At 51.4% G+C, this 27,807-nt stretch overlaps 10 protein-coding genes across 10 annotated transcripts; 6 read left to right on the top strand and 4 right to left on the bottom strand.

Annotated features, from left to right (window-relative positions):
- Positions 1–2,307: 2,307 nt before the first annotated feature.
- EsH8_VIII_000321 (pantoate--beta-alanine ligase PAN6) lies at positions 2,308–3,435 on the top strand (the record flags this gene model as incomplete). The annotated part of the gene is made up of 1 exon (XM_083269363.1): positions 2,308–3,435. One exon carries the CDS (start codon positions 2,308–2,310, stop codon positions 3,433–3,435), a length of 1,128 nt encoding a protein of 375 aa, XP_083129131.1.
- Positions 3,436–3,593: 158 nt separating this feature from the next.
- On the bottom strand, positions 3,594–6,202 carry EsH8_VIII_000320 (acyltransferase-domain-containing protein; the record flags this gene model as incomplete). The annotated part of the gene is made up of 3 exons (XM_083269362.1): positions 3,594–4,055; positions 4,110–5,964; positions 6,045–6,202. The coding sequence occupies 3 exons, from the start codon at positions 6,200–6,202 to the stop codon at positions 3,594–3,596; spliced, it is 2,475 nt and encodes an 824-aa protein (XP_083129130.1).
- Positions 6,203–6,878: 676 nt separating this feature from the next.
- EsH8_VIII_000319 (RNase P/RNase MRP complex subunit) lies at positions 6,879–7,562 on the top strand (the record flags this gene model as incomplete). Its single annotated transcript, XM_083269361.1, has 1 exon — positions 6,879–7,562. One exon carries the CDS (start codon positions 6,879–6,881, stop codon positions 7,560–7,562), a length of 684 nt encoding a protein of 227 aa, XP_083129129.1.
- A 2,335-nt stretch (positions 7,563–9,897) lies between these two features.
- EsH8_VIII_000318 (ankyrin repeat domain-containing protein) lies at positions 9,898–12,764 on the bottom strand (the record flags this gene model as incomplete). Its single annotated transcript, XM_083269360.1, has 2 exons — positions 9,898–11,437; positions 11,485–12,764. 2 exons carry the CDS (start codon positions 12,762–12,764, stop codon positions 9,898–9,900), a joined length of 2,820 nt encoding a protein of 939 aa, XP_083129128.1.
- An 815-nt stretch (positions 12,765–13,579) lies between these two features.
- EsH8_VIII_000317 (uncharacterized protein) lies at positions 13,580–14,867 on the top strand (the record flags this gene model as incomplete). Its single annotated transcript, XM_083269359.1, has 2 exons — positions 13,580–14,517; positions 14,576–14,867. The coding sequence occupies 2 exons, from the start codon at positions 13,580–13,582 to the stop codon at positions 14,865–14,867; spliced, it is 1,230 nt and encodes a 409-aa protein (XP_083129127.1).
- A 384-nt stretch (positions 14,868–15,251) lies between these two features.
- On the bottom strand, positions 15,252–16,661 carry EsH8_VIII_000316 (uncharacterized protein; the record flags this gene model as incomplete). Its single annotated transcript, XM_083269358.1, has 3 exons — positions 15,252–15,487; positions 15,552–16,509; positions 16,578–16,661. The coding sequence occupies 3 exons, from the start codon at positions 16,659–16,661 to the stop codon at positions 15,252–15,254; spliced, it is 1,278 nt and encodes a 425-aa protein (XP_083129126.1).
- A 2,014-nt stretch (positions 16,662–18,675) lies between these two features.
- EsH8_VIII_000315 (SDR family oxidoreductase) lies at positions 18,676–19,434 on the top strand (the record flags this gene model as incomplete). The annotated part of the gene is made up of 1 exon (XM_083269357.1): positions 18,676–19,434. One exon carries the CDS (start codon positions 18,676–18,678, stop codon positions 19,432–19,434), a length of 759 nt encoding a protein of 252 aa, XP_083129125.1.
- Positions 19,435–20,434: 1,000 nt separating this feature from the next.
- Positions 20,435–21,390, top strand: EsH8_VIII_000314 (enoyl-CoA hydratase/isomerase family protein; the record flags this gene model as incomplete). The annotated part of the gene is made up of 2 exons (XM_083269356.1): positions 20,435–20,729; positions 20,792–21,390. The coding sequence occupies 2 exons, from the start codon at positions 20,435–20,437 to the stop codon at positions 21,388–21,390; spliced, it is 894 nt and encodes a 297-aa protein (XP_083129124.1).
- Positions 21,391–22,435: 1,045 nt separating this feature from the next.
- Positions 22,436–23,700, top strand: EsH8_VIII_000313 (uncharacterized protein; the record flags this gene model as incomplete). Its single annotated transcript, XM_083269355.1, has 4 exons — positions 22,436–22,456; positions 22,545–22,793; positions 22,856–23,027; positions 23,105–23,700. The coding sequence occupies 4 exons, from the start codon at positions 22,436–22,438 to the stop codon at positions 23,698–23,700; spliced, it is 1,038 nt and encodes a 345-aa protein (XP_083129123.1).
- An 846-nt stretch (positions 23,701–24,546) lies between these two features.
- On the bottom strand, positions 24,547–25,726 carry EsH8_VIII_000312 (uncharacterized protein; the record flags this gene model as incomplete). Its single annotated transcript, XM_083269354.1, has 2 exons — positions 24,547–25,623; positions 25,679–25,726. 2 exons carry the CDS (start codon positions 25,724–25,726, stop codon positions 24,547–24,549), a joined length of 1,125 nt encoding a protein of 374 aa, XP_083129122.1.
- Positions 25,727–27,807: the final 2,081 nt, after the last annotated feature.

Below are 27,807 nucleotides of genomic sequence, written 5' to 3'. Positions count from 1 at the left end.
CGTCATATCGAGATTAATAGCATAGAGCCTGTCACCCTGTCAAGTCACCAGCCTTGTCATAAAAGTATCAGCCCTCGCGGATATGGGCCTCGGCGACAGGGTATGCGCCTGGGGGTAGTAGCTTTTGCCCATGTTTCGTTTGGTCTTGCGCTGGCAAAGCCCACCCCGTGCTGCATCAGAGAGTCGCCGCTGCCGGGCCTTGTCCACTCCAATTGGGCTTGAAGTATGCAGTCCTTGACCCTAACTCAACATCCATCCGTTCTCGCTTGGGAGGGAGTCGGGTGCACCGCCCTCCATCTCTTCACATCCCAGGGTCTGACTGTCAGAATTCACTGACCTGGGATACCATGGCCCCGTCCGTACCTCCACCCGGCTGTTCAGTTTGCCGAAAATTCCTTGCCATCCAGCTGCAGATTTGATGTGAGAGAGAGGCTGCACTCGAATGCCAAGAAGATGATGATACTGAAATGCCAAGGGCCGGTCAGCGGTGCACCGGACGAACCGGAGTGAAACAGAACTGCAAAGGCCGTAGGTGCCTGGTGTGAGCATGCCGTGTAAGCCATGAGCGACTCTGGGTTCACGGGCGGAAAACGCATGGCATTCTGACTTTTCGCTGAGCCATCTCGAATGTGACCTAATAATAGTGTCGAAGGCAGCCCGGAAGCGAGTACGGGCTGCCATTGGAGGCGACCGTCGCAGCACTTCTCACTCAGCGATCCGGACACACAAGGTTGTGTTCTCTTCGAAGGTGGAGCGAGTGGTGGAGGGAGCAGCGGCAGCTTTGTGCCACCGACTGCTGCCGTATACGGTGGGAAAACAAGCCAGAACAGGACCTGGATGCGATACACGACTCCCGTCATGCATGCCTTGTCCCACGTTCCCCCCACACCAAGGGTCTCACTCGGACGAGTTGGCATTTCTATGCGGAAAGGATAAGCTTCTCGGGAAGTTTTTGCCTTTGCTCACGGTTAGCATTACTTCGGCGGTGCAACGGCCCTCGCCCATGTTTTGGTAAGGGGTCAACATGCGCTCCGGCGTTCGTAGAGCCCTTGCGACAACCGAGGGAGCCGCCAAGTCCTGCGATGTTCAAGGTTGGTTGATGCCAAAAGGTGAATCAGTCATCTGCAACCAATGCCCAGGCTGACCGGGCGACTTGGCAGCAAGTGGTGCATCGAGACCTCTCTTGTGTTACTCCTTCTCTCACAATCGTGACTTGGCAGTGAACTGGCGCTGTAAGAGATCAGTGCACAGGATGCGTCCTCGAGTTTTTGAGTGGTTGCACGATTGTCGCCCGGGAAATTGGCTGTCATCCCCGCCGTGGCCACCTGCAGCAGGCTGAGCCTCGATCTCCTGCGTCTTTCGTCTGAAGCAGCCGGGCGCAGTAGGAAAAAACGAGCATGGCTGAATTCTGCTACATCTCGGCCGGGGTTGCCAAGAAAGTGTCTCCAGGCGTGAAACAGGAGATTGACAAATCGGTGACAAGGCAAAAAGCACAGAAGCAGCCGAGGTGTAGTTTTTCTCTTCCCCTTCTCGGTACATGCAAGAAAAAAGACGGGCAGGATTTGCCTATGGGTGGCGAGGGGAAAAAAAAAGCATTGTTGTTTGACTAGCAACAGACGATTTTACCGTGCATGAGATCTCGGCCCAAGCAGCAAATCGTGGAGAGGCTGACGGCAATCTTGCATGCTCGGTGTTGCACGGTAATTCTCTAGTGCCAGGTTGTGCGAGGGTTTGACCTAGCACGATTTCTTGATAAACAGGACAGGGCCTACATGTTTCTTGCGAGACATGATCGCGTTGCGGCTGGGAGAAGGCGAAGGTTGAAAAGAACATCGGCATGGGAGCCCAGGGAGGAGGGAAGGGAGGGTAGTGACGGCGGGAAGTTTAGAGAGGTTATTCAGTGGATAACACTGAAATCCCCCGGGCCGCTGTACACCGGCCTCACCTTGGCTGGCCTAGATGAGTCCTCGGTGAAGCTCGGTGGCGGAGAACGAGAAATTCCGACAAGGGCCATCAAGGTCCTCTGCTACATGGGGGCTGCTTCACGTGCAAGAGTCGACGCTCTCACGTGTGCCAGGCCCACACTAGCTGTTGAGCTCTTACCTCACCGAGCTCACCGATATCACCGAGGACCCTCCATCTCCACAAACCTCCCTCCGTCCCCAAAAATCCGCCGCAGAAACCATCACAGCTTCGCTGACTCTATAAGCCATTGCGCCTCCACAATGGCCATGATCCCCCTGATTCCTCCGTAAACCACGTAATCTCCCGTTTCTCATCATTTTGCACACCCAAATCCCACCCAAAATGCTCGCCCGCACCCTCCGCGCCGCGGGCGCAAGTCCCACCCGCTACGGCGCTCAACAGCTCCGAACTGCTTGTTCTTCGTCTTCGTCCTCGGCCGCCGAGACCCTCCCCTCGAGCCCGATCCGCGTCTTCCGCTCCGTCGACGCCGTCCGCAAGTGGCGCCGTCCGCATGTCGTAGACTACCGCTCCGTCGGCCTCGTCCCGACAATGGGCGCCCTGCACGAGGGCCACCTCTCCCTGATCCGCGCCGCCGCCCGCGAGAACCACCACGTCATCGTCTCGATATACGTCAACCCCGCCCAATTCGGCGTCACGGAGGACCTGGCCTCGTACCCTGTGACATGGGCCCGCGACTCCGAGGTCCTGCGCAACCTCGACCGCGAGCTGGCGGGAGACGGCGGGAACCTGGGCCGAGTCAGCGCCGTTTTCGCGCCCACCACGAACGAGATGTACCCCTCGGGGTTCCCCGGCCAGGAGGTCGGGAGCAAGGGGAGCTTCGTCTCCATCACCCCCGTCGGCGAGGTTCTCGAGGGCGCGAGCCGGCCGACCTTCTTCCGGGGCGTCGCCACGGTGTGCATGAAGCTGTTCAACATCGTGCAGCCGGAGCGCGTATACTTTGGGCAGAAGGACGTGCAGCAGACGGTAGTGATCCGACGTATGGTGGAGGACTTTATGCTGCCCATCGAGGTCATCATTGGGGACACGATGCGCGAGGCGGATGGCCTCGCGCTGAGCTCGCGGAATGTTTACCTCGGCGAACGGAGACGCAAGGCCGCGACGGTGCTGAACCGCGCGCTCAAGGCGGCCGAGGAGAAGTACCAGCAAGGCGCCCTGGAAAGGGAAGCTATTCTTGGCGCTGCGAACCAGGTCGCCGCCGACGTGCTGTCGGAGCAGTTGAAGCTGGCGCCCAAGGACAGGGTCAAGTTCGAGGTGGACTACATCTCGCTAGCAGACCCGGACTCGATGCAGGAGATCCACACTGTCGCACCGGAAAAGGGCGGAATCCTCAGCGGCGCGATAAAGATGCTGCCTGTGGAGGAGCCGCAGCAGGGCGAGGATCTCGGCCACAGCGATGGCCCGGCGGTGCGACTTATTGACAACATCATCCTCAAGCCTAATACCCAGTAAAGAAAAGAGGTGGGGGTCCGACTTGCACGGGGTTCTGGCCACAGCTACTTTGAATTTCATTGAATGATGCTATAGACTGTCGAAAAATCTAATGTTCGTTGGGATCCAAATAGATGTCATAATCATACCCGCTTTACATGTTTGCAGTAATACATCATTTACAAGTGCGCGCGGTTCTCCAGGGACCTGCGCCTCTTCTGCTCCTTGACGCTCCTCTTCAGCTGCCGCGCGTCCTCAACGCTCAGCGTCGGCGAGACGCCCTTGCCGTCAATGTTCCTGGCGGCATCAAACAGTTTGCTTCCTAACAGATCTGTCAGGCGCAGCACGCGTGTGCTAACGGTGGCGCCGTCACGACGGTTCTTGCCCTCGCGGCGACTGGAAGCGATCTTTTCGGTGAAATCCCAGAGCCGACCAGACGCGTTGAGACTGCCGGTTTCTGGGTCGCGAGAGGGACGCCACTCGGGGTCGAGACGCAGACGGGGAGGAACCTTGGGGTCCTTTGACTTGACGACCTGGAGGATACCCTCTTCCTCAAATCGCTGGAAGGCATTTTTCAACGTTTCCTTGTTCACTGCTTCAAAGTAGCTCAGGTCGCCTTGGTGGTAGAGTGTTTTTCCAAGCTGGGGAGATTGTTAGCCGAGTCCGCTCCAGGCGTGTCATGTATGAATGCTTACCAGTTGTGCACTGCTTTGGGCCTTTGCAACCTCGATCCAGATATCGCTCTTCTGGCCTAGAGGTGGCGTCAAGCCCATCAAAGAAACCGCTGCGAGCCAACTAGCCTCGATGAACGGCCAAATAAGGAAGCAGTAAAAGTCGTAGTTCTCCCGTCCTACGATTCTCTCGTGATCTGAGAGACCGACCAGAGTCACATTGCCCTCGTCGTTCCGGTCCAGCTTGAGCACTTTGTCCGCCTCCAAGTCCCGCAACGTCTTGCCCAGGTTTACAGCAAGTCCTTCGCTGGGGAAAATGAACTCGCCACGGAACAGCGACGACAAGAACTGGATTTGGTCTTGGAGCTCCGGAAACATGATGTCTTGCATGGCCGGGCCGCCTCCTTGCTTGACTTTCATGTACATGGCGGCGCTAACTATGGCTTCCGAGATAAAAAGATGAATCGTCATGTTGCGGTAGAACGACAGCTGGAATCGGTCGACAGCATAGTAGGTAGGTTCCGGAAGGTCTTTCACAACACCAACCAAATCCTTCCCCAAGACATCAAGGCCACGCTCAATGATGTCGGAGAGTGGTGCACTGCCGAAGTGGGCCACGCGACCACCCTTTGCACGCACACGATCGGTAAGCCATAAAACGCGGCGCTCAAGTTCGGTCTTGCCTACACCTCTGCCTCTCAAGGTGAGGAGGACAGTACCGATCAGGGCCGTTGGCATTACAACAGAAACGTCATTAATGTCAGACAGTACCTTGTAACCCAAGATTCGCAAGAGCTTCTGTCGGACGGCAGTGTTCTCGGGGTTCTTCGTATCCAAGCTGAGACCCGTCGGCAACGTGGACAGTCTTGTGAGTTGCTCATTGATGAATCCGCGCAAGCTCCAGGGCTCATGGAACCTGACGTCCACTCTCCCGAGCCTCAGGGACAAAACTGAGGAGCCACCTGATAGGAAATCTGCCAGGTTCTCCTTCTTTTTGGGCACACCCAGCAGTTCTGTCACGTAGCCCTCCGTCTCAATCACCTTATCGTACTGTGTGCTCACCGGGCAGATGATGGCATCCTCGACGCGGCCCGATAGAATACTGTCGAGGATGAAGCTGAGGATTCCGAATTTTGGCGGCAACAGTTTGCCTGTTCTCGAGCGACCGCCCTCGATGAAGCACTCAAAGTTGAAACCGCCCTGCAGTAGGGTATCGATATATGTTTGCACCAGAGTCGTGTAGAGAATGTCGTCGCCAAACGCTCTCCGAATCCACATGGCACCGGCATGCTGTAGGAAGCTTCCCACAACTGGAAAGTTGAGATTGTCTCCAGCCACAACAACCGGCAGACCCAGTCCAAGTCGGTAGCAGATGAGCTGCAGGGAAACGTAATCGACGTGTGACCGGTGACACGGTAGGAAAATAATACTCTGCTTCTTCTTCTCAGCCTCCTCGGCAACCTTCCTCAACCTCAGCACCTCCTCGCTAGAGACGTGTATGCCTTGGTTGTATGCCCGCAGTGTCAACTGGGTGACGAGATAGTATGCGCTTCGGATGAAGGTCTTGCTCTCGTACTTGCAAATCATGTCGTCCGTCATCTTATCTGCCACCTCTTGGATTCCCGACTCGATGACCGCTCGCCTGCGCGCGCGCTTCAAATCAAAGTCCTTGTCCTGCCTGTTCAACATTCCTTCCTTCTCCTCGACGGCGACACGCTTCTCGGCGAGGTCTGCGATGCGCGACTGCAGCAGCGGCGCCGAGAGCACGGCTTCCTTCATCTTATCGCTAAATCCGGAGTAGAAAATGGGTTGGCCGATGGCATTATCGTAGGCACGCCAGCCGGTGCCGGAGACATAGAGCGAGACCTCCCGGAGGAACCTGGCGCGGGTAACTAGTTAGTTCTGTTTCTTTGGATTGGAGCTGAGACCGGCGGGTGAGCCGGCGCCGGTGATACATACTGTAAAGGTTCGGAGCGGAAGCGGGCCATGTGCTTCATCAAAGCCTCCTCTTTCTCATCGTCGCGTGCTTGGGACGGCTTGATGTAGCCGCTGGGCTGGAGGGTGATTTGATCGCCTAGGATCTTCAGATCCGGCGCCGAGTCGTCGTTTTTCGCCATTGTTTCTTTGAGGGGGGTTTGGGGGTAGACGATGATGCGCCACTGTCACCAAGTTCGCGTCGTGGGGTGGTTCTTGGGGGGGATTCGGACAGGTCGTTGAACTGCAGATCGTTGGAGACCGGGTCCGTAGCCGTAGTCCAAGATGTTCTAGAGCAGTCCGTCAAAGGTTGCTTGCCATTGGCGAGGGTGAAAGAGCACGGCGTGTGTTGGGTTTCTCAAAACAGGGTCGCAAATAACGGGCCGTTGGAGATGCCGGGCTCCTGTCTTCGGGGATGTGTGGAGGATGCGCCGGATTGTTTTCCTTTCCCCAAAGTCGCATTGTCACTTGCCCACGGGACTAGGTGGACCATTGGGGTCAAGTGCAATCACCCGCATCATCAAGTTAAGCCGAGCTCGAAGCCGCTGGGCCTTTAGCGGGCCGGCATGTGAACAAACACTAAGCACCCTTGTCGCTGCAGCCCGGAAAGAAAGCAGGTTGGAGATGGGTACGTACCTCGACACCCCACCAACAACCTGGAGGCACTAACATTTAATTTTCCATTTCCAGGCTCAACTTTCAGCTTCGTCAACACACTCAATCAGCACCCTCACGACGCCTGCCCTTCCTTCTGCGCCAAGTCAATCGCCGCGCCACCAAAATTCTCCGAACCCTCAGATACCCGGGAGAACGAGCGACATGGTGCCCTCGAAGCAACCCATCACCCAGGCACTCCTCGCCCGGGCGCATTCTCCCGACAGCGTCAACCGCATCTTCTCCGACAAAATCCAGTACCGCCCGCTGTACCTCAGACCAAACTCCCCGCCACCGTCCAACGCGCGATCCGCCCGGCGCAACGCCCGCGAAGAATCCAAAAAGAAGCAGAAGCTGAAGCCGAAGCCTCTCACCGCGCGCGAGCGACACAGGCGCGGCCTCTACGACGTGCCCCGCCAGGGTCAGAAATATTCCGTCTTCGAACCCCTCCACCGCCTCTGGCTGGGATACATCGAGGAGATACTGGGCTCGGAGCTGTACCAAGGAGGTAGCGCTGCTGCGGCCAAGATAAGCGCCGCAGAGTTCCACGGCGCTGCCGTCGAGGTCTCTCGGAGCTCCTGTCCCAGCAGGGTAGGCATCAAGGGTATCGTGATCAAGGATGGCAAGTTCGCTTTCGAGGTCATCACGCCGAAGAATGAAATCAAGGTTGTGCCAAAGGAGGGCACATGGTTCAAATTCGAGATACCAGTCAAGAACCCAGGCACGGATGCAGTCCAAGAAGAGTCTCAGCGGCGCTTCGTCTTCGAGGTCCTCGGCGACCAGTTCCTCATGCGCGGCGCAGATCGGGCGAACAAGAAGTTTAAGAACCACTACTTGAAGAACATTTGAGAAACCATGCCTCTTCGGGTTTCTAAGCGCGCAGATACGGTACTTCTCGGGTCAATGTCCATGCAATTGGGGAGGACGGCCTGACTACGATATACCAGCCGGCAAATATCAAGGCCGCGCATACAGATTAACAAGATTGCAACATCCACGACGACTAGAATCAGAGGTTTTGAGGTCTGATATAAGGTGCAAATAGGCCTCAATGAACCGAGAGATCTCTGTCGCCCCGGCTGACAAGACGTCATGCATAACTAGCGTCAATGATGGAGCGGCGAGCGGCCCAGCCGCACAGTAACGATGACAAGAGTCGTCTCAGCTACAAAGCTGCATAGCCATGTTGTGGAGGCTCACAGGCTATTGTTGCCGCCCGAGGGCTCACTGAAGGAGATCATATACAAACGGAACATGTCCTTCGGTGCAGCTACTACGGGCAACTAGTGTCTCTCATTTCGAGAGAGCAGCCGGTATCGGTGCGAAGGAGGAATGCTGCCCTATTCCGCACAACAGCTTTGAGGCACGGATTTGGAGATGTATTGGTCATATAAATTGGCCTAAACCCAAGCAGGTCCCAAAATACATCGAATCAATATAGATTCTCAACCGAGTTCTCCGTCCTATCCTTTAATATCTTGCTAGTCTTGTCCACATACATACTAGCACTCTTGAGTTAATTTATCGTGCTTTCGGCCATATTTATCGCTACCACCCAGCAAAATCCCAACACACCTTATTCTCACTTTCAGATGCACTCATTACATTACATTAGCGACTGAGTTCACTCGGATGTGATTCCAAGTGCATCTACAGGTGCTATGGCATCGAAGGGGCCGGGGTGCCGAGTTCATCCATATGTGGGCTGACGATGGAAAGCCCGTCGTCGAGAGCACCTGTGTTCTTCATGGCCCAATTCGTTGTTAGTTTGTATCAATTTGAATTCGTGCACGTTGAATACGTCTGTACACTGGACTATACTTAGCTTGGCTGTCATGGCTCGTGGTATCTTGTAGGTTCACTTGAGTTGGTTTTGAACTCAAACGACTAAGCTCCTTGCCGTAGATTTTCACTTTCAACTCGTCATGTCGTGCAGGAGGTTTTGCAATTACATGGTGCAATAAAGCTTGGGATACACAGCGAGCATAACAAAGATCATGTAGGACAAGCCATCCAGTTGGGCGTTCATGCGGTGCGCCAGGGGACCGATCGCTTACAGCCGCTACCCAATGCCGAGATGGGGGTTGGAGGGGATGCAGCCAAGCCCTACGACACCAGTGTTTATGGTAAAACTAGAAACCAACAAAGGGAAAGGGGGAAAACGAAAGGAAAGGGTGTGTTTGGAATTATGTGAGAAATGCAGCATGTCGGAGGGTCACCCGCTCGAGGAGACGGGGTTAATTCCACAACAGCGTTACCAACATCAAGGGTCGTATGTATGAAGACGAGCATCATATAAGATGAGTCAAAATGGACGGATTGACAGAGGATTGCTACTTATTCCTGTTGCTTTTCGAAGATGTGTTTTAGTCGTCCCAATGACCGACTGCCATCACCAACTTTGCGCACCGCATACTCGCTAATAAATCAGGGAGGGAGGGTATTGAACAAGTGACAGTTGTTCTTAAAAATGTTCTGACGATAAAACGATCAAAAAATCAAAATATGAGCAAGCACTCGAGTTGTGGAATCGAACCACTGAAATCTCCCCGAGGTGGGCTCGAACCACCAACCTCCAGATTAACAGTCTGACGCGCTAGCCAATTGTGCCATCGGGGATGAGATGCTTGTTGTTGAATATCGGGCCCAAAACTGGGGTCTATGTTGTACATCAGATCTGCCACCCCACCGTGCATCCGGTTGCATCCGAGGATAACCGAGCATTCTGCGGATATAGGAGCGATTTCGAACCATTTTCAACTCTTCTGTCAGTGACACTTCCTAGAACTGTGGACGGTTTCCTAGTTCTCCAGTAAAAGGATTTGAAATGCAGATGTTTCCAAGCGGAAAGAGCTGATTGAAAAACATTAAAACCGGTTAGACTGTAACCAACACTATTGGGTAGTAGACCAAGCCTTTAAGTTGAGGCCAGGAGTCGGGTTGATGTCAATAAACCGTCACGCAATCCAACGTTCTTAGATAAGATCAAAGAAATACACTGTAATAAAACAATTAGATGACAGCTGGGTTCAATTTTTTTTTAGTTATGTCATTCTTCAAAACTGTCTACTCGTCTCCAACATGAAACTAGCCTACACTGTTAACTACAGCTTCTAAACCTTAATACAACAAATTCAGGCGAAGGGCTGCTCTAGCATTGTGTTTTATTATGTTTAGATGTATTCTAGAGAGAAGCCTCTTTGTTTCTAACATCTACTTTTGTACCTGCGCCGTTTTCAAGAAGTAGTTTTATAGTTGTATTGTGACCGTTTCTAGACGCTGCTTGGAGAGCGGTCCCATATGATCCGCCTTCTGCATTTATGTCTGCGCCCTTATCAAGAAGCAGTTGTATAATTGCGTTGTGTCCCCCTGCAGATGCTTCTTGAAGTGCGGTTCCAGTATATTCCCAACCTGGCGCGTTTACATCTGCGCCCTTATCAAGCAGCAGTTGTATAATTGCGTTGCGTCCCCTTGCAGATGCTGCTTGAAGTGCGGTCCCCTTATACCTTCCACCTGGCGCGTTTATATCTGCACCCCTATCAAGAAGCAGTTGTATAGTTGTGTTGCGTCCCTCTGCAGATGCTTCTTGGAGTGCTGTTCCAGTATGCCTTCCACCTGGCGCGTTTACATCTGCACCCCTATCAAGAAGCAGTTGTACAGTTGTGTTGCGTCCCCATGCAGATGCTTCTTGGAGTGCAGTCCTATAACTTTCACCTAGCGCGTTTATATCTGCACCCCTATCAAGAAGCAGTTGTACAATTGTGTTGTGTCCCCCTGCAGATGCTGCTATAAGTGCAGTCCTATAACTTCCACCTAGCGCGTTTACATCTGCACCCCTATCAAGAAGCAGTTGTACAGTTGTGTTGCGTCCCCTTGCAGATGCTGCTTGAAGTGCGGTCCCCTTATACCTTCCACCTGGCGCGTTTATATCTGCGCCCTTGTCTAGAATTTCAGAGACACCAAAACCAAGCCCGAGTGATGCTGCGTAGTAAAGTGGAAATGGTATTTCCTGCGGTGCCTTCCCATCATATCTGTCACAATCCCATGTTTTGACCCAACGGTTGAACACTTCTCCTCTAGTGAATAGCTGTAAAACCTGCGTGTCTGTTTGAGGGTTTCGTATGCCATTCGAAAAGTGGTCTGGCCAGTATCGAGCAGCATATGGGTTCAATGCTAAGTCGTTTTTGCGCTGATGATGCTCGGATGATGGCAGCTCGCTTACTTCCAATCCGGTCTCAAACACGATGACAAGACATATTGAGGCCATATCCATGTCAGCGTACCCTTGCCTTACGCTGAAGAAGGCGCCGTCCTTTGAACTCCGAATTCGCTCTGATTCCAAGTATTCTCGAACCGAAAAATGTGCGATACGTACTGTGATATCTTGAGTATCGGGGTCGACATCCAACTCGGTAAAGCCAGGGCAAACCTCCTGGAGGGCGTCAATGTTTTTTAGTTTGCGTTTCCAATTAAATCTTGGTGTTCCATCAAATTCAACGGCGATCCCGTCCGTCAGTTCCGCCACTGTTAACGGCCTTTTTGCACAGCAGAGCAACATCAACATTCGCCGAGCGTAGTCTCTGGAAGTGGACGCGATGTTGCCCAACATTCGTTCATAGGTATCTTCTAATGTCTCGGGGAGACCATTGAGAAGCCTTTCGAGTAGGTCTTCGCTCTGGGGACAGCCGGCCAGTGCCTTGAATTGACACTCGACCCAGCGAAACCTGACCTGTTTAGTATTTGTTGAGATGTTGTTTCTTATTGTACTTACACGCCTTGGGCTCTCCTTGTAAGTTCATCCTCAATTCGAGGATGGTGCTCCTCCCACTTTCGAAGCCGCCGACTGCTGCGAAGATGCTGAGCGATGAACGATGCAATATCGGAATCAATGGCTTCGTTTTTCATTTTGATCGTCTCATCGGCTTCTGGAGATAACTCGTCGCGAATTTCAACCTCATCCCGACTCGATACCATAATGTGTAAACCAGGTTCAGCCCATCTGCGTAGCTCTGCCAAGACCTCTAACAAAGTCTCTCGGTGTTTCGCTTTCGGACTCTCATCCAACGCGTCCAAGAAAATATACACATCTTTGAAGGCGCGCACAAGCTGGAGGAGACAGGTTTCGAGGGCTTGGTTGGGTGGGCAGGAATTGCGGTAGCTGTCGTGCAGGCTAGAGAGGAAGGCATCGCCGTCATTCAGCTGGCTCGACAACTGAAGTATGAGGGCGCGCAGCATTGCGGAAGCATCTTGCTTGCTCTCGTCATTGAAGGTGAAGAAGAAGAAGGCTATGCCGATACTCTTGTCTGCACGGCGATGTCTGAAGGTGTGTTGGATGGCCGTGGAGCACAGGACAGATTTGCCGCAGCCTGCAAAGCCCACTAGCCAGAGAAACGACCGAGGCTTTTCGAGCCACGATGAGAAGTCCGCACCTTTGACAAACCACGAACCCGTTCCAGGATGCTTCTTCTTAACCGCCTCATTAAGGCCGATGGTGGCATCCGGGGCCTTGAGCCAATCCCTGATGCTTGATGAGACCTGGCTGGCCCTGACTAGGTCAAGCAACTCTTTGATGTCGCTGATTTCATCCTGCACTCTGACGATGTCACCCTGCTGCACTATTTGCATCGCCAATGTCAAACAGCTGATGAATTCATCAACATCCTCGTCTAGCTTCTGGAGTGTACTCTGACGAAAAGGATAGGCTAGACGTCGGGCGGTGACGCGAAGACCACTGAAGGTGTCTTGGGTCGGTGTTTGATGGAACTTCTTCAGCTGCTCGTCGAGCTCTTCGATGAGTGCCTTGCAGTCTTCCATGGATGACCTCATGTTCGCCAGCACCGCATCGTCTTCAACACGGAACTGGCGCCTCGCGATCTGCTGACGCATGCTCTCGAGTAGGTCGAGCAGGCGCGAGAGCTTTTTGGTCGTATGGGCAGAATCTCCTGCCTGTCCTTGAAACGCTTGGTAGTAGTCAATCAATCCCTGAGCAACGGTAATGCCGAGCGATACGATTCCGACTACGCTTCCGACAACAGAGAGTGGGTCCGACATGTTCGTGGGCTAGCTTGGAAGACTGTCTAGGTATTTTCTTAGGTGCAAGAGTCAGGCTGGATGAAGATGAAGTTGGACAAAAGTTTGCAGATTATAATCCAACATACGAAATTCGGCGCAGCATCAGGCTGCAACGGGGACCCTGATTTGGGCATGGAGGAGGGCTCCCGTACAGCCCTGTACTACACACCTGGGCGATGATTTACTGCAGTAAGCAAATGGTATTGAGTCCTCTTGTGCGACATGGACAGGAACCAATGATGATGCAGAAGCCACCTCAGCTCCCAGCCGGCTGATTATGTATCAAATGCACCTTTAAAAAAGAGCTCGGTTGCCCACCCATGTCAACATTAAGTGCTCAGCTGGTGTGGACCGTTCCCGCAAACACGACTCCAGTTTTGCAATGAACACAGATTCCGAACGCGACCGTAGACATCAAACAGAGAGCCTCTAACTACTATGGTCCTGGTGAATAATGATGACCTAACTAGGAAAGATGGGCACTCAATATGGGACTACGGTGTGGCATGGAAACAGTGCTCCATTACCTGGTGGCGGGTTGCTGCCCGCCTGGAGAAAAAGCAAACGCGACGCGTGCGACCGCCGCCTATGACATCAGGATTTATCAGACTTCACCGACCGTGTAACAGCTGCACGTGCACTCCCTTGCCCTTGCGGCCAAAGGGTTCTTAACTATCCTCTTAGCTTCTTTCCCTCAATTGAGCCCCCAAACAATCATCAATTGACTTCGATTGCCCTTACACCACAAAAACACCAAGCGCTACAGCCAAGTGCCCCAGTAAACGAAAAACATCATGGTTTCCACGAGAAATAATGACCAGGCCAGCGACACCAACGGCAAGACGGAGGCTGCTGCCGCTGTTGGTGATAAGCACAGCATTGAGGGTGACAGCGCCGGCGCGTCTCCTGATGCGAAGCGGGTGAAGAAGTCCGATGACACGGCCACTCGTCAGACCACCTTGGAAGAGACGTTCGAAAAGAAGGATGGCCCAGAATCCAAGAGCTCGGATGAGGATATGAAGGATGTGAAAGAGAATAGTTCAGAAGCCTCCAAAGAGCACGAGGATGAGACCAAGCGGAATAGAAAGGCGGAGGAGAAAGAGAACGCACCTGAGACGCAAAAGACTGAGGAACTCGCGGCAGAGAACGGTAACGGGGAGACTGCCGAGCTGCCTGGCGAGGACAAAAACGTTCCTTCGAATATTCTCGAGAAGGGCATCATATACTTCTTCTTCCGCGCACGTGTTAACGTTGACAAGCCAGAAGAGGTCGACGATATCGCACGCAGCTACATTATCCTCCGCCCCATCGGCACCGACTCCAAGTTGGGCGACGGACCAATTGGCGACGCAGGTAACACACGACTACTAGCCTTGCCGAAGAAAGTTCTCCCCGAGAGCGGCAAAGATCGTTTCATGGTCTTCGTCGAGAAGTCGGGTGTCTCATTTGCCGACCTGAGAGAACAGTTCTTGTCGAGCACCGACAACGAGACCAAGGCTGGCACCTCGCATTCACCTGCTGCGACTCCTGCCGGCGAGGGGGTCTATGTTATCACAACCACCGGCAGGGAGAGTCATCTCGCATATATACTCACTCTTCCCTCCGATTTGGGTGAGGTTCAGAATGACCTTGGCCTGAAGCAGCAGGGTAGCTTCATCTTAAGCACTAAGAACCCAAAATTTCCCGGGCCTGCGAATGCAAGACTTCCGGAAGCTCCCGACTTTACTCAAAAGTAAGTTTATACCATCTTGGTATACTCTGCCTTGAAAAAACTAAATCATTGCATCTAGGATCAAGGAAGAGTTTCGTGACCTCCGCTGGATGCCGTCCAAGCCCGAACATCTCGACTTCGCCCACGCCCAGATTCTGATGATTGGCGAATCGTCGGGAATAGACAAGGCTGTAGAGCCTAGGAAGAAGGATGTCAAGGACGGCAAGGATGATCCAAGGGAGGTTCTCGAGGAAATTGAGGACGAAGACACTAAACGGATGGAACATCTTGCTGGGGACGACTCGGCATCCATCTTCGCCGACCTGCAGGCTCGAGCTAAGGACTATCCAAAGCTGCAGACCACGTTCTAATAATATTTTTATTTTGGGTTCCGAACGGAAAAGTGATCAAGTTTGCGGGCATAGTTGGCGCGTCTTCGGACTAGGAGTTTGTCATTGATTGTTTCGCCAGAGATGCTCTTTTATAGTCGAAGAGAAAAACTACTTGTAGGTTCAAAAAAGCCTCTTGAACATCGTTTTCTGCTGCTGGCCACTCCAATAGGTGCCGAGAATGTCATATGGGAGCTCGTACTGCGCGTCTGCCACGGCGGCTTCTTAGCTATTTCGTTGGTGCATCGTGTACGATAAGCAACTGCATATTTATCTATAGAGGGCTAGTTAGTGAATATATGTTTTGCGTCGGGCCCAGTAATGGAATGAACTACTAGTAGATGACAAACAACATAGACATGAAATTCACCTGTTTCGACTCGCACGTATCCTTGCGAGAATCGCGGCCGTCGAGGCAGGGATAGGACGCGGGGGGCCACCCCCATGTGCTTGAATCCAGCTCTGCTTCGCCTCCACCTTGTGCTCCGGCCCCTGGCCCACCATCCACGCCATTCCCGCCGACCCAGGATACGGCTCAGGCCGTGCAACCGTCTTGGCAAGCAAGATCTCAGGACGCAAGCCCATGAGCCAGGGATGCACAGCTGTCATTCTTCATCGTTAGCCAAAGTGCGCTTCGACCTAACTCTTTGCCAAAGCTCGACTCACCGCTGACGTAGTCGTGCGCCGTGACGAAGTGACCGCCCGCAGCCGGCGTGACCACAAGCTTCTGCCCCCTCTTCCGGAGCGGTCGATCCTGCCCGCAGCACCGGACGAGGAACTCCGTGTCCGAGTCCTCCTCCCAGCTGCCGTCCTCCTTGGGCTCCGTCGCGTACGGCCTATCCTCATCGCTCAGATCGCCATACGTGACATACTCCGGGTTGGCCGGCTCCCCCTCGTGGTGCGCGTGCCACACCACCCAGTCGAACTCCCACTGCTCCAGGTCGTAGACGGACACCTCGACCGACGAGACCTTGGGCTCGGTCAGGGGCAGCTGCGCGATCTCGTGCCAGATGGCGCCGCCGAGGGTCTGCTGGAAGTACGGCTCGAGATCGTCCGCGCTGCGGGGCGTCTTCATGACGGAGAGGGCGGTGGGGAAGACGCCGTCGAGGGGCCAAAAGAGACGCTTGGCGGCGGCGGAGAAGACGACGGCGACAGTTGGATCGCCGCGGAGCTCCTTAAAGGAGCGGTATGGAGGGCCCTCATCCGACGGGCCTGCTGGTTGGGAAGACGTTGCCATTCCGGTTGTGTTGATGTTTGGGTTGTAAGGTTGGGTTATATCAGCACGCCTTTTTGCGTGCTTATAGTTGTCGGAATATTCGTAGGCGTATATTCGAGGGTCAATTCGCGATGTGTATTGTGCTTGCGTGGCCTCAGGCCTATTCGTCTCCCTGAGGCCCCTTCCCAGCGTGCCTCGTATGACTAAGCGTGCCTCGAACGGCCCTTTAGAGCCCGGGTACTGCAGGAAGTCATTGCCGTTGTCCACGTCCTTCTTGACAGCGTCGACGAGGCCGTAGCAATTGTTGTCCAGCGCGACGCTGTTGCTGGTGCAATGCGTGATGTCGGCCTGGACCCCGGTGTGGCATAGCACAAGCAGGTCGGCAACGGCAGTCGCGAGATGTCGGAACTATGATGGCACGGTAGAAAACATGCTTGATGGCATTGGTTGCTGCTGAGTTGTTGCAATCGAGATACGGACTTTTGGATGTGCAAAATAACAAAGGTCTCCAAGTCGCGGCTTGTGTTATACTTGGAGACCCACAAACTATATAGCATCATTTGGCTGGCCACGTGCAAGCAACTGTGTGCACTAAGATCAGTGACTTCCTGGTCGTGTTATCGATCTCCGACTTCACCTCCTCGAAACGGACAGCGCGAGAGGCAAACCTTGCCATGTCCCGGCTAACTCGGCAGGCTATAGCCAGGATCCAATCCAAAGCAGAATCAACGGTGTGTGCTTCCTGGAATTTGAACTATGAGACATCTCCGTCTTAGACCTATGAAGTATACCGGTCATTATTGATGGTTGAACAAGGCAAGCCATTGCCAATTGTTTGTTGTCTGGCTCAGTTTCCGTCGTTGCTTCCAACGTGATGACGGCCAGCGGCGCGCGTTTTAACATAGGTGCAAGGTGCCCCCGTTGTCTCAACGTAGTGTGGCGCTTTTAAATCAATCTCGACCACTCTACTTATAGCTTTAGTTCACCAGGTTTTAAACCCACATAAGTTTGTGATGTCACTTACGGTGGCAATGCGACGTGGGAACACAAGCGATGCTGCAGCGCCGACAACGGGTGTAGTGTAGGTCTCGTTCCAGAACGAATTGCAAGATGTGAGCACAGTAACACAATGTCGAATCCAGAGCCAACCCAACACACTATTTAGAACAACAGTCGTATTACTGTCACATTGTGCACATCAGACAGATGGCCTTGCAAGGGCATGCCTGTTGTAAATGTGAACTAATCTCTGATGTTATCGCAAGCGCACTCGGCCCATACAACTGTATTTCATTATCAGCTGCAAGCACCACGCCAAGACGGTAAAACTTCATACCGCTATCAGTAACCATCCAATACATCACGTAACCGGCGCACAAACCCTCGAAGCCGAGCGCCAAGTATGAGGGCCGGGTAACTTTGAGAGCAGCATGACAAATTGCGCCATGTGCTGTTGCGTTACTCTAATTTATTAGCTCCTATAGGTGACTTTCTGAGCAATGAGCTGATCGGGCCGGCGTTTTTTGGGCCAATCTTGAAGTAACGATGTAAACGCAGAGCCGTGACTAACTGCCTGCAATGGTCCGGAAGCAATGTCTGTGAATCTTCAAGTGAAGATCACATTTGCTGCGCAGATTGATCTGAAAAACCGTGCTTAAAACTTCTGCGGTCTCCGGCGCGATTGATCAGGGCCATTTACTACTCGCAAACCACCAGGTTCCCATCAATTCGTATGTTCCATCCCATACACCCCATGTTCTTCAGCTATAAGGCACTTATAGCAAGTTTGGATCTGCAAGTGCGATGAAATGCGAATTTTGGGACATGTCAGAGGCTGCAGTTGTAGATTTCTTTCAGTGAGCTCCCATTGAGAGCTAAGTTGGCTATTGTGCCAAGTAGTAACCAACAAATTTGTGACCTCGGAGCGCAATTCTGGATGACACCTTGCAAGATTCAAGCCCACCATACAAGATAGTGTAAATGAGCTTGATCTTAGCGGCTAGATGCCCAGGGCTTCGGCGAAATACTCCTGCAAATTCCCCACACAATGATTCCTCTTGACTAATCTGCATTGAGACACATTGTAAGTAACGTGTTCTACACTGAGGAGCACCAACACGCTATAAACAGATTTGTCATCTTCGTACCAAAGGTTACTAACCAGATGTAAGAGTTGCCGCGTGGTGCAGTTTTTGGCAGGGTGTAATTCAGAGGAGGAACCGCTGGTACGTGCTATGACAAGGAACGAGAAATTTAAATTGGATCATGCATCAAACTGACATGTAGTTCAACCGTATCGGTCATTACAATCTTCAAACACTGATAATACAAGTTGTAAGCAGAGTTACTAACAGTCGTAAATCGGGTCAAGAATACACCGTGAGAGAAATAGTTTAGTTCCACTCGGCATAAATTATTAATCAACCTTGATGCAGTTAAGTCCTCCGTCAAAAAGATCTGCTGTATATATTTAGCATGGAATCAGCAAGTGCTAGATGGAACTGTCATACATGAGTTTAGTCTACAAGAGTGATTCAATCTACTTGTGTTAATACCAAACGCACACATATCAAAATGAGCTCTCCTTCAACCTACTTGATCACTGGCGGGAATCGCGGCATCGGCCATGGCTTCGTTAAGCGCATTCTGCAGAAACCCTCCACCACTGTCATCGCCGCCGTTCGCGACCCCTCGCACCCGACCTCCAAGGCCTTAGCCGATCTACCCAAGGGCCCCGAGACCAAACTGATCGTCGTCAAGTTGGACTCCGCCATTGAAAATGATGCTGCTGCTGCCGTGGCCCAACTTCGCGAGCAGGGTATCACCTCTTTAGACGTCGTGATCGCCAACGCCGGTATCGGTCAGAATAGTACCAGCGTTCGCAACACCTCAGTCGCCATCACGAAGCAGCATTTTAACGTCAATGCTATCGGACCCTTAACTCTGTTCCAGGCCACCGCAGATCTGCTCAAGGCCAGCAAGACGGGAAGCCCCAAGTTCGTTGCCATCTCGACCATCATGGGATCCATCGGCTCTCAAGAGATTCTCGCCAACTTCCCCGAGACCTCTAGCCCTTACGGAGCCTCCAAGGCGGCTCTGAACTGGTTCATTCGACTTCTTTCTTTTGAGGAGCCCTGGTTGACCAGCTGGGTCTTCCACCCTGGACTTGTAGAGACGGACCTCACCTCTGGCGGCACTTTTGACTTGAAGGCGTTTGGTGCCATCTCAGTGGAGACTAGCGTGGCGGACATGATCAAGACTACTTGGAGCATCGAGCCCAAAGATCTTACTGGAACTTTCCGAAATCATGATGGAACTATCATTCCTTGGTAGAGAATAGCATCAAGTGGTCAGCAGGCAACCAAAGCAAAACATTTCAAGCTGTCAAGATACCAGTATTTGGAAATAGACAAAGTTGACTTATTTGAATCTTCTGCCCTAAAACGAAATTGGTCGAGAGAAGCGTGTGATATGTCTCAGCAAAATCCAGCATAGATGGCCCACCCAGGAAGGAGATATGTAGGCAGTATTAAGCATATTGTATATATATATCAGTCGGCTCTAAATGAGAGTATTTGCAACTGACTACGGTGACTATGTACTACTTGTATCCTAGGATGAGGGATGAAAGGAAACGCTAGGAATCTCCACCCTGCTACTGGTCTCATCAGGTTGCCTTACAGGTGATGCATTGCGCCTAGAAAACAATTTTGGATCTTCTCAAATTTTCTCACCTGCCATGGATGCACATTGAACCCATATACATTAGAATGGGGCCCCTTCTATGATCCTACGGCAAAAAAGTTGCAGTTAATCAACAGCGATATGCCGAAATGTGAAGCTTGACCGATCAAGGAAGATTGGACGATTAATAATCTAGTGTTGCCATCTACCTAAGATATTAATGCAGGTGAATCTCGGTGGAAGAGTTTGGCACTATCAAGACATGAGAACTCGGTCGGACTCTAGAGAAAAATAAGGTTTTCGGGTGGACCGTGCGATTGAAACTAGTGCTGGCGGTGGAATCATTACGCCGATGTTACTGACACACCTTGAAATAGTGTGGAAGTCCGGCTCTCCCGCCTGGAGCTCGATTTGAGGCGAAATGCCGTTCGACAAGGACAAGGCTAAGTTGTTTGTCATCAAATCACTCTAGGAAAGTAGAATGTCAGTGATAGGCATTGCGATGCAGTTAGCATAAGGCGTTGCTTTGCTGCCCATAATGCTGTCTTTACATATAAAAGCGATGGTATGGTCTTTCTGATTTTTCATAGCCAATCGCATCATCATTTATTTACAAGTCAATCGTTTTCATCAATCATACTTGCCTGAAATGTTCTCTCCAAGCTTTTGGATTTCTGTCCTCGTCGGGTCGTCCTTTTCGACGACGTTTGCGCTCAAAGTCCCAGAATATAAGGGCCTAAAGATCGCCCAGAATGGCAGTATCCTGGAGGTCACTTTCCACAACCCCAACTCAGCCATCAATCTCTGGGGCCAGGACTTCCAGAATGATATGACCGACCTCGTGCAGAGGCTCCAGGTTGATAACGAAACCAAGGCCGTTGTCTTCAAGAGCGACGTTCCGAGGTTCTTCTGCGCCCACGTGGACCTCCTCATTCCTGATATCCGTAAGTAGTGGAATTTTTGCCTCCTGCTGTGTCGGTTGAAGCTAGTCTAATGCAATAGATAGAAACCATTGGGGACAGGTTCTCGGCACTCATGTGGAACGTCTCAAACCTGCCTCAAGTCACTATCGGAGCAGTCGAAGGCAGGGCTCGTGGTGCTGGAAACGAGTTCCTCATGGCTTTAGACATGCGATTCGCCACAAAGAAAGAATCGCAGTTTGCCCAGATAGAGACTGCCACTGGCCTCGTTCCTGGAGGTGCAGGAGGCCAGTTGCTTGCCCAGATAATCGGCCGGGGGCTGGCAATGGAGTACGTTTTGAGCGGCAAGGATATCAATGCGAAGGATGCTGAAAGAGTTGGTTGGATCAACAAGGCTTTCGACAGCCCCGCCGATATGTACGCCCATATCAACGAGCTTACGACTCGCTTTGGTTTATTCCCTCAAGGTGCGCTGGTGGCCGCCAAGAACGGAATCAACTCTTATTCGCGACCACCGCAGGAAAACTACCTCAGAGACGCCGCCGCATTCGCCTCGCGTTTGGTTGACCCAGTTGTTCCGCAGCTGATGGGACGAGCGTTGGCTTTGACGAACAACTTGACGCTGGGTGAGGTGGAGCTTAACTTGGGAAGAGACTTGGTCTTGCTCTACACCTCGCGTGGTTGATGGCTTGGCTGCCAGATTGATGCTGCTGGCTAGCGCCGCCATTGATGACCGTTGCTGCGGCCCTTCATTATACAAGCTACTTCAACTACGGATCGGACGCCTTGACATGGAAACTTTATTGGTCCTTCAAATATAATGTTTCCAGACCTTGTTTGAACTCCAGACCTTGTATGAACTTGTTCTTACTGAGCTGGTTCTTCCACAATATTACCATAGATAATTCAGATGTTTTTTGTTGGCTTCCAAAGGATTTGCTACGGATGTAAATCAAGAGTTGTAAAGCACCGGTCTACCCTACCAAATATTTCATTTGCCTTTGTTTTTTTGCAGTAAATCCACGTGTGTGATTGGAAGATTGTATAAAGGCCTTCGCGGCAAGACCTTGAGGTCGGGATGCTTTTCGGATCCTCGGGGACACCGCCAGCCGCCAATAAGAAAGAATTACCGACGGACATGCTATGCATCAATCACAATCATATTGTACGTGAACCTTAACTTGCGATCATAGCAAATATGAGCAACCATGCCAAGACGCCGCTGTGGATGGCTGGTGTTGGGGTCAAAGTTGAATGAGAGCTGGCGAGGCTGGCTTGTTTATCCACCCACTCTCATACTTTTCGGGATGTCAAGGGGCACTTTGCGAAGCCCGCTTTCACCTACCGTGAAACCTAAAAAGAGGCTTCGCTAAAGTGATCTCGTATGTGGACCGTTTAGGTGGGCAAAATTACGGTTGCGCCTTGACTGGTTACTGATGCTCCTCATCGAAACTTATGAATTGTTCCGAAAGCCGAACCATTGGGATCATTGCTACGATCGGCATGATTAGTCACCGTGCGACGTACCCATGATTTGAAATAGGGCATAACGTGTTGAGTTTTTGTTACTGAAGCTTTTCAGTTGTGGCGCAGTTGGTTAGCCCGACCTGCTCGTGTCATTCAATCATTAGACTTGCGAATCTACGTTATAATTATATTATCTCTGCGATTTCGTCTTTCCATGCAAGCACGAGTAATAGTTCTTCAAAGGTTAGAATTACAGCTTGAAAATGTCGCAGCAACTCCTTGTGGTGAGTTATGATGGGTCCTACGTGGCTAACAGCGTCCCTGTTACATTCTATCTTCCACCTGCGGGACTTTCTAATTGCCCAACTGTAGATCACTGGTGTCTCTGGCCATGTGGGCTTTCGTGTGCTCGCGGAGGCCCTCGCTCGCGGTTATACTGTCCGCGCAATCATTCGAAAGGCAGAGCAGGCCGAGCTGATCAAGAACACCAAGTCTGTGCAACCCTACCTGCAACAGTTGGAGATTGCAGTTGTCCCTGATTTACTTGCGCCAGGGGCATTTGATGGTAATCTCGACGGCGCAAGTGGAGTGGTCCATGTTGCCTCTCCGCTCGCCATTTCCGTATGTTCATCATTGATGCCGAACTCTCCTGTTGGTGAGCGCTAACACAAGGACCTGACCAGAGTGAAAATCTCAGGCGTGATATAGTTGATCCAGCCATCGTGGCAACCACGAGAATCTTAGAGTCAGCAGCAAAAGTACCGTCAATCAAACGAGTCGTCATTACATCTTCGATCGCAACTCTTTTGTCATGGGAGTACGTGATTTCGGATGACGTGACCAAAGTCTTCACTGGTATGTATCGTAGAAAAAAAAAAAAAAACTTAGCATGATCTTGTGAATGATGGCTAATCCCTGACGTTTTAAAATAGCTCGAGACACCTACGATCCACCGGGACCCGAGACTGAGTTCCAGTCGCCGATGGAAGCCTACGGCGCAGCAAAGTCTTTGGCGCTCAAGGCCACTGAACGGTTCATCGAGACGGAGAGGCCGTCTTTCGATGTTGTCAACATCATGCCGAGCATGGTGATTGGAAAGAACGAGCTGAATACCAAAAAGGAGGAGGTCGCGAGTGGCACCAACGCCATCGCCCTGGGCCCGTTGTTCAGAGACAAGTCGCCTATGCCAGTACTTGGCGTTTCCGTCCACGTCAACGACGTTGCAAAGGTCCACATTGATGCCCTAAATCCTGCCATACCAGGCAACAGAAGCTTCATATGCTCTTCGGGGGGTCTGGAGGGCACCGAGTGGAATTATGCCAAGGATATCGCCAAACGTCATTTCAGCAAGGCAGTCTCTGATGGCTATTTGCCTCTAGAAGGGGACGTTGCAACCAGGCCTATTCGCCTTGATGCATCTGAGACGGAGCAGGCATTTGGTTGGAAGTTTGCAGGATTCGAGTACCAGGTTAAAAGTGTTGTGGAGCACTACTTGGAGCTCTTGGCTGCCGAAGGAACTCGTCTGTAGTATTTCGTCGCACGAATACCATTCGCACACTTGCAAGGGTGCTGCCCAATGCAATGTCCATTTTCATCCTTTAATCTGAGTGATTTTCAAATACCGTTCTAAATTGCTGCATCAGCAAATCGTGATAACAATCCTTCCGGATCGAGCCGCTAAATAGAAGCTCTCACTCCCTTGACCGCCAGTCTCGAGTCCTAACGCGCTGCAACCAAAATCTTGATTTTTAGCCCCATACGCTCGGCCACTCTCGGTAAAGCTAGGGTGTGAGTGAAACTCGGGCGGTAGTTATCTACGTTAGTACTAGTTTTACATAGAGATTACTGATAATTGCACAAGCCGATGCTGTACCAGGCACCCATAGACCCCACAGCTTTGACCGTTTTAGCTAGACTAGAAACACCGTGACGAGGCGGTATAATGATTGCGCCGTCATCAGTAACCACATGAACTATCGCATTCTACTGCCAACCCATACCTGGAACACAAGCACCGTGGTGGCACCATCCACTGGGCAAACTGGATGGTGATTGGCTTGGCATTGTTCCGTTGTGAGAGCAAATCCTGCGAACATGCAACAAAATTTTGGGTGAAGTGGGATTCATCACTAATTCCCCATCGTTTGGTGGGCAGCTTCGGCAAATAATCAGCTTCGGCAAATAATTCTATGAATCGTTCGGCGAAACTTTGTACAGCTTCAAGAGTTTTTGCATTTCAAAACCACGACCGCAGCACAGTTATAAAAACCTGCTCGTTCACTTCTTGGCAAATGGATTCCACCAGACAAAACAGTTATATTGCCGCAGGTGCATCTCAGGTTTGCGATTCGGCGTCATAAATACATGGTTCCCACTACCTTCCCTCCATGACTGAGTTGCCCAGCCAAGATTCCACAGTCTTTTGTAGCTGGTCATGCCTCCATCTTGGACCATCACCCATGCACACGCTACTCCTGATCATCTTGTCGACCAATTGTCGGACTCTGGACAGCTTCTCTGGTGTACCTAAACCTTGCAAGCCCAGCTCGACGACACGATAACCCTCCCCAAGTCTATTCTTGATATACACCTCGGCCTCGTGAGGCCGAAGAAAGGCATCAAGAGACGTTCCCTTGGCTTCACATGTGCGAGCCATCATGGTTTGGATCCTGATTCCGCCCTCTGGATCATATCCAGGGTGGTCGGATTCGACGTATCCCAATTCTCGATATTTTAGCCTAGCGTGTATGCCGTTCATGACTGTACGATCAGGTTTCATGGGACCGATTTCGCCAAAGATTTTCTGTGCGGTTGCTGCAGCCTGCTCGTCTCCGTTAAGAGTGGCCTGAAGGAGCCTGAAGCCCCAGACAAGAGCTGTCCAGAACACAACATTTGAAAGCTTCGTACTGCTTTCTAGGAAGGGCATGATATCGACTGGAGGGCTTGTGAGCCTGAACAGCGGACGCTCAAGGAAGAGACCGTAAGTGAGGCCTGGCGACATTCGCCCGCTCTGGTAGCCTGATTGTTGCCGTTTCGATCCAGCTTCCTCAGACTGTGTCCAAATTTCCCTGACCATCTCAGTCAAGTGGTTTTCTTGGTACGTTGTGAGTGAAAATGAAGGAAATCCTTCAGCGGCAGTGCTTTCTGGCATGTTTACAATCCCTGTCGTGCGTTGCTGATTCCCGATTGATGGCATCGTGTGCTGCGACTGTGCGGCACTCTCACAATCATCATCTGAGTCATTGACGTTTTCAGGATCCTCCATGCCGGCAGCCTCACGGGCGTTATGCACTGCGTCTTCCAGCTCCTTACTCTCAATGCTTGATGCAGCGCGTGCCAGCGACGCGATGGCCTCTTGCATGGCCTGGTTTTGTGCTCGAAGTTTATTGATTGTTGTGATCTGCCTTTGTCTGAAAGCCTGTTGGGCCTTGCGGCCCCTTGCTCTCCTTGCCTACGATGCCTTAGCAAACCCCATTGTATATCATTTTATGCTGTGCTGCACTCACTGCCAGATATCCGTCATCCTGCGGGGCATTGTCTACGGCGCGCTTCATCGTGGTATTTGAATCAGTAATATTCCGCCGAACAGCATGTGATACAGAGGCGAAAAGGCTTGATTCAGGGGGAAAGGACGGCTGGAAGTGACTGAAGGATGGACATTGTGGCTACAGGCGGGTTTATCAGCACCTATCAGGGGCTTCTTTATTCCTGACTCATGTGCTAATTTGGAACGGCGGGTTCGTCTCCGATTTTAGCCTCGAACCCAAAAACTTTCTTTGTTCAATTACCAGTACGCAGATGAATGTACTGGTAATCAGCCACGACGCACATGCCAAGCGCTTTGGCATTGCATCTGATATCAACCTTAGACCTATAAGTTTGTTGTATCACATTTAAAACACTGACATATACTGTGACTGGGAAAACGCTTACTTTGAATGCAAACCGTATGTGAATATGTGCGTTCACTCGGTTCATAACATCAGCGTAGCACGTGCGGCATCGTCGGTAACGAACAACTCGACTATCTACGTCTGCCCGATTGTAAAAGTACATTCTCCAAGTCGATAATGCACTTGGAAATATTAGAGCTAGGCGGATAGGGGTGTCGTAGAAGAAATAGGGAACTGGCTTGTATGGGCCTTGTGAGCCGTTCTCCAGATTCTGATACCAGTTCTTCAAGTTATTGCGAGGGAATAATCCCTCTCTGGATATCGTGCAAGTTTGCGAAGTGGATGCGGGATTGGTGGCTTGGGTGGTTGCAATGAGAATATAGGCAAACCCCTCCCCGGGTACCCAATCAACCCTAACTTAACCCCCGTTGTTACGATAGCCAGTTTAGACTGCCTCAAGTACGTGCCTCGCGTCAAATAACTGAAATACGGTATCAGCAACTAACGCCCTGCAAGGATGCCTGACTCACCTTTGCTCTTGCCGCTCACTCAGATCACCCGACCTAAGAGCGGCGGGTGATGCGGTCGCAGCTGAAAGACAGAGTAATCTCCTCCTTGAACTTTGAGGCGAATGTAGAGGACAAACCGGCATCAGTTAAGAGTCTAGCAAGTAGATGCAGATTAACTTACTAGCAGGCGGAAAGGCTTCCCCTACACCGGATCCCCAAAGTCCCAAATGGTGCAGGTGATGGTTACATGCTAGGTGGGACGAGACTGGCGAACTTGAAGACATAACTCGGACCGTCTAATTATGAAGTTCGGCAAAAACATTCTAACATACGAATAAAACGACAACTTTCAAACTTCTCAACTGATCTGGATCCTACATAAACCAACATCTTGATCATACGGCTTAATACCTAAATTCATCTTTATGTTTGAGAAGATCTCCCTACGATTTCTCGGGATTTATTTATGTTTTATTATACGGAGAGAATCATTCGTTGCATTAGTGCGTTACTTCCGAAAAATACGGGTCGCCGCTAGGACTTTTGTGAGATGAAGTTGAAAATGTGGTGCCAAATATCCCATCCCTTGAGGTTTACTTCCTCTTTGTTTCTCTCTAAGTGGAGCGCGATCAATTCAACATCTCTGCGTTTAGGCAGCAGATGTGATAACTTAGTCGATGAGATTACCCCAGTATCGTATTGGTCCGAGAAGCCTATACACGTCTAGTTTTAGCTCATGTGGAGTGACGATAGGTCAGGTTTGCTGATTTTAGATAGTTCTCGGAAATCTGCATACGTAGGTCTGCATCGAGTAGATCTCACGCCCCCTGAATATTCTCCGCTCGAGTCCACTTGAATCCCTTGACCGAGTGATTAGACGACAAAGCCAGCAATCGTCACCAGATATTACTCTGCCACGGTGAATTGGAACTTCAGTCTGACGATCACCCCACTAGTCTATGCCTGTGTGTTCCACAACTAAATCGAGTGCCCTTGTCACCGATACTCGGCGATAGTTCGTAGTTGAAATCTCTCGTTGCCATAGTCCAAAGTCCCTATGTCGGTATGAATGACCCAGAATATACATCATGATAGACAGATTTGGGCCTTTTGTTTCTCCGCTACAGCCAAGGCTGCATACGAGGGGACAAAAGAACAAGGCAAGAGGAGTCATCTAGAAACAACAAAAACTATAAAGTTCTCAAGTTCAACGCCCTTCCTCGACAATTATTT

The sequence above is a fragment of the Colletotrichum jinshuiense genome, chromosome 8 (genome assembly GCF_051148585.1).
Source record: "Colletotrichum jinshuiense chromosome 8, complete sequence".
Taxonomy (NCBI): domain Eukaryota; kingdom Fungi; phylum Ascomycota; class Sordariomycetes; order Glomerellales; family Glomerellaceae; genus Colletotrichum; species Colletotrichum jinshuiense.
The sequence above is the reverse complement of the archived record's forward strand: the minus strand, read 5'-3'. Positions and strand labels throughout refer to the sequence as shown.